We start from the raw sequence: 9,161 nt of genomic DNA on the forward strand, positions 1-9,161 counted from the left end.
TTGTTGTTAATGGATTAATTGATTAACTGATGTTACTTAGAGGGAGGCTGCCCATTTACTGCCCCGATGCCAGAGGGCGCTATCTGCTGCTCTTTTTCCTTCCCTACACTGCAGCCCAAGCCTCGTCGATAGTACTGACGTTTGTCCGGGCCTTGTTATAATTTGGCCCCCCTTGTCCTCCCTGGGCTCTCTGCAGCCCCGTTTTGCTCTGCACCCTCACTGGCACTCAGCAATTGCTGCCCCCTCGCTGGGGCTGGGGTCTCCACGCTGCCATGGGTCCCCTTTGAGGCCTCTTCCATCCCCTTATAGCCTCACCCAAGGCACTGGTTGTCAAAACAACAAACAAAGCACAAGCCCCTGGGCTATAGCATAAATCCTAGCCCCCAGGCTATAACATTATTCCAGCCACCCCAGGAGTGCTCCATCCTTCCTCAGTCTCAGGACTGTACCTGCAGTCTGGCCTCTCCCCTCTGCTTGCTCTGGGAGAGCTCCTTCCCCCTTGGCTGCTGGCAGTGAACTGCCTCCTGGCCTCAGGCCTGAGACTTGTATGTGAGCCAGGCCCTGCCCCTTCCTGTCAGCTGACCTGTAACAGGTGGGTGCCACTGGCTTACTCTGGTTACCCTGGTAACCCCCAGTTGGGGCTCCCTACTCACTGCTAGGGCTCTTTCCCTAGCAGTTCCCACTCTCATAGGAGCCGGGCATCTGAAGTGCCCTGCGACAGGCCCCCTTAACAGAGTTGAGTGGGATACCATCTCCCAGATCTTGGTAGTCCTCAAGCCATTCCTTGAGGCTACCGATACAATCAGAGCTGGCAATTCCCTCCTTAGCCAGGTGATCCCTGTAGTGAGGGAGCTTCAGAATTAAATGGAGAAGTTCCAGGGGATCAATGTTCCTGGCTGGGGCAAGCCACTGTCACCAGAGGTGCAGGCACTGGTGAAGTGGTTGAAGGAGGGCATCAAGAAATGGCTGGATTCATTGAGGTCCGTTATGGTCCCTGTGCTGGCGGCCATGTGCAACCCGAGTGTGAAAGAGAGTGTGCACCAGCAAAACCCTTGATCACTGGATGGAGGTGCTGGTGAACAGGGTCAGGGAGGCAGAAGGGCAGAGGTAAGGGGATGTGGAGGAGGGGGTCCACTGTCCCTTGCCAGCACTCCACCAGCCAGTGTCCTCCACCACAGGTGCTGCCAATGTGGGCCAAGGGCATGGCTTCCATGTTGGAGTCCAGAGGCACCAGACCCCAGCATGAGGCAGGTAGCGCTGAGGCCTTGGTGGTTACCTATCTCACCAAGGATGTGGAGCCGCTGCTCTGTGACCACTTGGCCTATTGGGCAAACCATAGCCAGATGTGGCAGGATCTGGCCACGGTTGCCCGGGAACAGCTGTCCTATCCACCAACCAATGTTCCAAGTGAGAAGCTGTTCAGCATTGCTGGGGATATTGTGATACTCCACCGCACCTACTTGGTGGAGCAGCTGGAGTTCCTCAAGGTGAACCTTCCGCTGCTGCAGTTCCTCAGTTTCACGTGCAGACGGAGTGAGTGCCACCCTCCTCACTCCGTCCGCACCTATTTCCTTTTTATTGTTTGTTTGTTTATTTATTTAAACCATTTAATGCCCTGCTCTCAGAGCTGGAGGGGGCACACACTGAATCCCCAGCCAGCAGGGGAAGAATATGTCCCTGCTGAGCTCCTGTGCCAGGATGAACTTGGAGGTATGAGCTGGGGCTGTGGGAAAGGAGGAGGACCCAGGTCCTGGGCATGACCTAAAACTTCACCCTACCAGGGGCGAGAGGCCTGGTGGAACTGCTGGTGGCACGGCAGCCCCCAAGAAATGCCAGGACCACAGACCTCCTTGGTGAAAGGCAGGTAGGAGGTGCCTTATAACCTCTAGCCACCATACCACAGTCCTGGTTAGGGGAAGCCCAGACCTGTGAGATCTTTGAGAGGCTAGAGACTTGCTGGTTGGAGTGGAGTTGTGAGGCTTCAGGTGATCTTAGCTGCCTGGGATGCCATCTGTGAAGCATGGGCTGCAGTGTTAGGGGAGGTATGAAGCTGCACAACAGAGGCATGTCACTGCTAGAAATCGGGTCCAAAATGGGCAGCCTTCTTCCTGGGAAACATCTGAATTGGTTTTCCATCAAGGTATGGCAGGCGAAAGAGGGACAGATAATTGGCCCAGAAACAGGTGGGCGGTCCGAGATTTCACCCACACTGGGAAGACCCCCTGCTCTTCCTGTATGGAATGAATAGTGAAGAAGCCAGAGGCTGGCATGCAATGCAGGCAAGAAAGTCAGTTAGTGAAAATGTAAATTGAGGTGTCTCAGGGGGTGAGGGACAGGCTGGAGTGGGGGGCGCAGGGAGGGGAAGGGGAATGTAGCAGGTAAAAGTGGAGAGGTACCTGGGGAGTCAGATATTGGTCAGGCTATAGTGTGTTATAAATCCAATGTCTGTATTGTAGCTGTGAGTTTCTGTATCTAGGAGGCTGATGAAATGAAGTTGGTAGGCTCATCTGTGAAACGTGGTTTCTAATTTCCCTTTGAGGATCAGGCCTGAGAGACTGGAGACAGAGTGGCTTTCTTGTGAAAAATGTGCTCTCACAGGTAGCTGGGTATTCTTGTCTGTAGTAGATTGGATTAGTATGTTGTCAGGTTTTGCATCTCTTGTCATGGCATGGTCTGGATCCATTTGGTGTGTTTGGGGCTGTAGGAAGTTGGCTTCTGGTGATGAGGTTAGTGAGGTTCAGGACTTGTTTGAATTTACAAACCACTTTTCACAGACAAGTCTATGAACTTTACTTCATCAACCTCCTGGATACAAAAACTCATGGACTCAACTTAGACATTGGATTTATAATGCACTATAACCTGTCGGACATCTGACTCCCCAGGTACCTCTCCACTTTTACCTGCTACATTCCCCTTTCCCTCACCCCCTGACACCTCAATTTACGTTTTCACTGACTGGCTTTCTTGCTTGCATTGCATACCAGCCTGTGGCTTCTTCACTATTCATTTCATCCAGGAAGAGCGCGCGCGCGCACACACACACACACACACACACACACACACACACACACACCCCTCCTCCCCCCCCCCCCCAACTACATGCTTCCTCAGCCTGATGAAGGGTTTTTAAACCCGAAAACTTGCTAAGGTATATTTCTCCGCCTATTCAGTTGGTCTAGTAAAAGATATCAGAGGTACCTTTGTCTGGTCCATGCTGGGGCCAAGACCCAAAGGGGGGGTCGAAGGGCCAGGGGCCCACCACGAGGAATGCCCCGAGCAAGAGACTCAGGATTCCAGCTAGCCTAAAGGCAGGGCCAGGGCCTAAGGAGGAGCCAAAGGTCCCAGAGAGGGGACCACAGCTGGAGGGGGTGAAGGATGCAATCTGTGAGGCATGGGCTGCAGTGTAAGGGGAGGTACGGAGCTGCGGAATGGATGTCACCCCTACACACCTATATGGGCAGCCTACCATCTGGGAAACATCTGAATCAGTTTTCTACCACAGTGTGGCAGGAAAAAGAGGGGCAGGTGATTGGCCCAGAAACAGGTGGGCAGGCAGAGATCTAATGAGCACTGGGAAGGCCCTCTGTTACAGGCTACCATCCCTGCTGGTTTAATCCCCCTGCACCTTAACACACAGTCACGTCACGAGTTTTGCTTTGAACAATTTGAGGTGCAATGTCACAGAAACCCCTGCACTTATCTCCTTGAAACATGACAGGCTTCGTGCCCTCAGAAGTGACTACCATCCCTGCAATTTTCATCCGAACCAGGCAAGAAATGACAAAATTATAGGCATTTTAGTGATTTTTCCCCATTATAGCCTATGACCAAATCACCAAAACAGTGTCTAAACTCTGAAACAGATTCAGCCGAATCGAAACAACAGTGATCTGAAATACTGAAATGAATCGCTGTCCTCCGAAACAGCCAAATCCAAAGCTGAAACGAGACCTAGTTGTTTCGCACAGCCCTAATCATTATCGTTGTCATTATATAACCATGGTAATATAATTGGATTTGTTCAGTTACTATGAAAGGATAGAATAAAACTAATTTACCCAGCATTAAAGATGAAATTCAACTCAGTACAGGCTATTAATGGTGTTGCCAGGCTCAGATGGGCCTGAAAACACTAGGATAGACTTACTGTAAAGCAATATATTTCTGGTGGTTCTTTACAAAAAGTGTTACCGAAGTTGTATGGGGGATTTTTTGTTTTTGTTCTTTTGCTGCATGCATTTGCTTATGTTTTTGTTTTATTTGTTTGTTTTTTTTCCCCCTTATAGTCATAAATATGGCAATACATGTAACCACATACTGTAATTACTTTGGTTGTGTCCTGGAGTGTGTTTTACCACAATTCATTTGGGAGCAGGAGAGTGTCTGCTAACCTACTGCCTGTCTAGCAAAGTTGTATTTTACCAAAGCGCTTGCATGATGTTGAAGTTCAACTAAGAATGGTTGCCTGCAAAACTGCAGGTGCCTTGCCCTTTTTCATGCTATGTTGCACTTCTGTTTAACATTCTCATAGCCAGAATGTGTCTAAAATAAGGATCTGCCCAAAACTGCAATTGTATTTATTGTTTATACAAAAGACCAAGATGAAGAAGACCAATTTAATTTGGGTGGAGCACCTTGTGTATGTAGCTATACTGCTTCTGGGCTAATATGGTATCTTTGCTGGCACTTCAGTGTTGTGTAATATATCAATGCTTTTGGACATACCCTCTCAGCTAACATGGGTCTCTTTACGTGGTGCTTCACTTCACTATGTAAATATATATCCTTAAGTCTCTAAGCCCGATTTAAAGCAAATTTTGTTGTGTATTACACTGGTTCAGTCCCATAGACTTTAATGAGTTGTGCTGGCGCAACTTGGGGAAAGACTTTTCTGTCTAGTTAATTGTTGGGAGTTTGCATTTTTTTATTAACACAATATACTGGTTTCTCTACAGGGAGCAGGAACAAAAGACAGGACTCTAATTCGAATCATGGTTTCACGCAGTGAGGTTGACCTGCTGGATATACGTGCAGAATACAAGCGGATGTATGGAAGATCTCTCTACACGGACATTACAGTAAGGCTTTAGAGTTTGGGTTTTCCTCCCATTAATTCTTGTTTGGGCCATAGAATATCACCCCACAGCTCTAGTGAAAGATGCAGTGAGTGTAGCTGACAATGCTGCCTGCTGCTATCCATGTTCCCAAGTAGTGTGGAACAGCTGCTATTTGGTTGTGTTTGGAGCTGCTTGCAGAAGAGTAGAAAAAGGTCTTATGGTCATCAAGGACAGGAAGGATAGACCACTAGTTAGAGAACTAAGGTAGGATTTGGGAGACCTGAAAATCCCCTGTCTGCCGCACTCCTCATGCAGCTTGTACATATTGCTTAGACTGTACGTATTTTGTTTTCCATATGTAAAACAGGGGTAATGTTACCGTCCTACTTCACAAGTGTGATATTGTGAGATTTGAGATGCTCAAATATTATGGTAATGCAGGTTAGGTACTTGACAGAGTAGGCCTGAGCATCCTCTCCACAGATGTTGTTTAGCAAGTAGGCTAGATTTGATCAGCTAGCAAATTCATTGGTGTGCATTTAATGACAGGTGACATAGACAGGCACCCCTTTCCCCAGTTCTATGGTGTCTTGGGCTGTAGTAACAGCTAAAGCAAATGTTTGGCAGCTGCATACTTTGCCCAGGGACTATACAGAATAATTATTTTCCCCTTAGCTGATGCTCATACAGACTCTCTATCTTGGGTATGGATGCTTTTCCTTTAATGTGTAAACCTAAATAAATGAGGGGCAATATTTGTGCTTGATTCTTAAAAACAGTTTTTTTTACATGGTGGTAGGAATGGCCAATGTTAATAAATATTGAATATCCTTGCAGGTCAGACATAGGGACCATGGCAGTTCAGGTTATTAGCCTGTATTGTTAATAACATGACAGAGCACAGTGTGAAATGCACGTGGGTTCTGACACACACACACACACACACACACACACACACACAATAAATCACATACATGTTCAGGCATAGATGAAAATTTACTTGAGAACAGGATTAAGTTCTAATTCTTACCCCCTTTAATGTGTAACAGCCCTCAGCTGTCACAAGGTATGTAAAGATACTTCCTATAAGCTTCTGTCATTTAACATGTTGCAGATATGGTTATGCTTTCAGCCTACACATAGGGGCTTGTACTTGTACACTGAAGTAAATTATAACATTTATTCTGGCCAAACCTTAGTTATCAATCCAAACAAAATAGTTGCCAACCATAATACTAAAATAGGTTGTAGCTGCCCTAGCCCTGTGAAAGGGTTGTCAAGCCCTGTCAGTTATTAAGTTATTTGGCAGCTTCCTAGGACAAAATATTTTCAACAGCATAACTTTTGTGATTAGCTCTTATTTAGCTATTGTAAGTTGTCCCCTCCCACTTAGTCAAATCTACAGACTCACTCCCTTCCTTATTTTTTACCTGCAGCATGCCCTAAAATGAAAAAAAATGTGTTTGGTGAGAAAAAAATCATGATAGAAACATTAGTGTCAGATTCCTTACTTCAGTCATGATACGATAGTAGGCAGTGATTCTCGGTCTGCCCCTACGTAAACATCAGAGAAAATAATGAAAAGAAAAAAAATCAAGCTTCTTTATTTGACTTTTTTTTGTATTTCTGTACATGCTGCATGTAGTCTTCATCTTAAGGGAGGTTTGGCACCTGTTGTTTGGAAAATTTCTTGAATCCAAATTCTAATTTTCTGAAGACGTACGTTTCCAAAGGATCTTTATCAGTCAGACCTAGAGAGAATGGAGCTTTCTATGGACCTGTACTAAGGTTGAAGTCAGTTTCTTATCAGCTGTGATTTGAACTTCAAATGCAGAGTACTAATGAGCAGTTCTCATTCCATTTTCATAGCTAGATTTCTTTGGGCTCCTTAAAGCAGATCTAATCCTTGTGATCTTTACATTGCATCTTCTCTCTTCTTTAACAGGCAAAAGAAAAGGTGTTGTTGTCAAATGGCTTTCACTCCCTAACTCTTTCCCTTTATTTGTTGTCAGAGTGACACTTCAGGAGACTACCGGAAAATCCTACTCAAGTTGTGTGGTGGAAATGACTAAGTGGAACATACACTTTTTTTTTTAAAAAGCAGCTGTTTTTACGTTATCGCTTTAAAATGACATTTTTCAAAAACCAGATGTGGTGACTTATTTTCCTGAAGCTGTTATGCTTGTAAAATTAATTTTTCCGTATCTCATCCCTTCCAGTCAAAAATAGGATATCTAACTATTGTAGGATGGGTGCCAGGTTTTTTTAGTCCTTTAATTCCACACCCTGCCCCGACACACACACTTCTCCCCCTTTCCAGATGAATGACAGGTTATTTTTGTTTGCATTCTTAAGCTGAAATGCTATTTTTGTTTCTGGTACAAAAATCAGCCTTACTGCATGATTCAGTGATTCAGTTTTTTTTCTTTTGTACGGACAGTATATGTGCCACTTTATTAATGCAAATGTTCTTGTTTGTGTTGTGCACAGCAGTGCTTTCATGGTGATGTTCTTCCTGTGTGAATACAACTGCCTTCTTGTTGTTCTTCATCAAGATTGTTTTGAGAAGTTTTTGCCAAATGCCTCTTTTTTTTTTTTTTTCTTTTCCTAAGGAAGACTTGCTGTATATTATTTCATGTTCTTCAATGCAAATATCACAAGATTCTAGCCTCTGCCAGTAAACCTTTCCAGTAAATGTTTTTAATTGTGCCTTAAAATCAAACATATGTATCTAAAAGCAGATTGTAAAATTAAAGGTATCTATCTTGTAAACGTCCTGGAACAGTTTTACTTTTGTGCAGACATTTCTGTCCTACAGGCATATTATAACTCGGTTGAAGGAACTTTTTAGAACTTCCATGGAAAAACCCTGTGAGAACAGATAAAGAAATATCTGTGCCAGACTGGCTGAAGGGCTGGTCACTCAATCTCTGACTAATACTGAAGTTTTTCTTGAGTTAAGAAACTCCATATGATCTGTGAGCATCTGGTTTATATAACCTCTGGTCAGCTCTTCTCCATGGAGCATGCAAGTCTTTCTACTCTGGCTCTTGTAATTTCCCTGCTCTGATTGGTTTTATGTACTCAGAATTTTTCAGCTTTTTACTAGCACAAGTTCTCATTAGCTTGTTCTTTGGAAAGCAGAAAATGACAAAATGTACAAAAAGGGTTTGGCAGGAGCAGACTCCTCCAAGCATGTAACTGCCAATTAGTAAAAAGAGACTATTTAAAAATACATGCCTTCTTTTTTTCCTGATTATCATTCCCTCCACCCTACTGTTAACCCACTGAAGCTTGTTCCTAAAATAAGCCATGCTGTTGTTGATGTTGGGAGAATCTCAGCCCTTCCAAATTTAGGTTTGAGGTGACATAGCACAATATATTTTATTCTGTGGAGAAGAGCCTGCCTGAGTCCCAGAGAGAGAGATGAAAGGTGGATAGGTGTCATGTGACTGAACTCAGTTTAAAAAACCTACTTTGCCTTTCTGTAGCCTTGCTCAACCTGTGCCTGTTAAAACCTTCAAGAAAATGGGAATAGCCTGCCTACATAATAAACTTAGCTTGAGCTAATATGCTTCTTGGGCTTCAACCTTTTTATTTTTATTTAATATAAATGCCCGCACCTTTTGGGATTGGAGTTATTTCAGCTCCAGGTATGATTATCTTTACTAAAAGGGTAAGGTTGTTGTAATATCATTTTAGCTTAGAGTCCAGCTTCATATACAAGTGACTTAATTTACAAGTGACACACCTACTTCAGTTAGCGGCAAGGATGCAAGTGTTCAGAGTCAGAAGGCTCCATGCTGTCTGTTCTGTCAGAAATCCTCTCTGTGTATTAAATAAATTCTAAAAGGAAGGCACAACTGAATTTGCATCTCTATCAGTGCACACCTGTAGTAATTGCTTAATTCTCTCATTGAAAAGGGCTAACAGCCTTTTCAGAGATTCTGAGATGGGGAAAGTTGTGTTTTACCTGGTTGTGTATGGGGTGGTCTAGAGGCTAAGGATCTGCATCTTTGGACAACAGTGCAGGTTTGGTGAAGAGTAGAATCTGAATTCTGTAGGATACAGAGTTTTAAAATGGCATTGGAAAAGCAAATA

The 9,161-nt window shown here is 44.3% G+C and overlaps 1 protein-coding gene across 1 annotated transcript in view; it reads left to right on the forward strand.

Annotated features, from left to right (window-relative positions):
* The window catches only part of ANXA11 (annexin A11), a 54,214-nt gene extending 46,382 nt beyond the window's left edge, over positions 1-7,832 (forward strand). The window contains exons 14-15 of the mRNA XM_014601461.3: positions 4,959-5,081; positions 7,073-7,832. Coding sequence (XP_014456947.2) covers positions 4,959-5,081; positions 7,073-7,132 — 183 coding nt within the window. The 3' untranslated portion in view covers positions 7,133-7,832. The remainder of the gene's footprint in view (positions 1-4,958; positions 5,082-7,072) is intronic.
* The last annotated feature ends 1,329 nt before the right edge of the window (positions 7,833-9,161 follow it).

Source organism: Alligator mississippiensis, chromosome 6 (genome assembly GCF_030867095.1).
Source record: "Alligator mississippiensis isolate rAllMis1 chromosome 6, rAllMis1, whole genome shotgun sequence".
NCBI lineage: Eukaryota > Metazoa > Chordata > Crocodylia > Alligatoridae > Alligator > Alligator mississippiensis.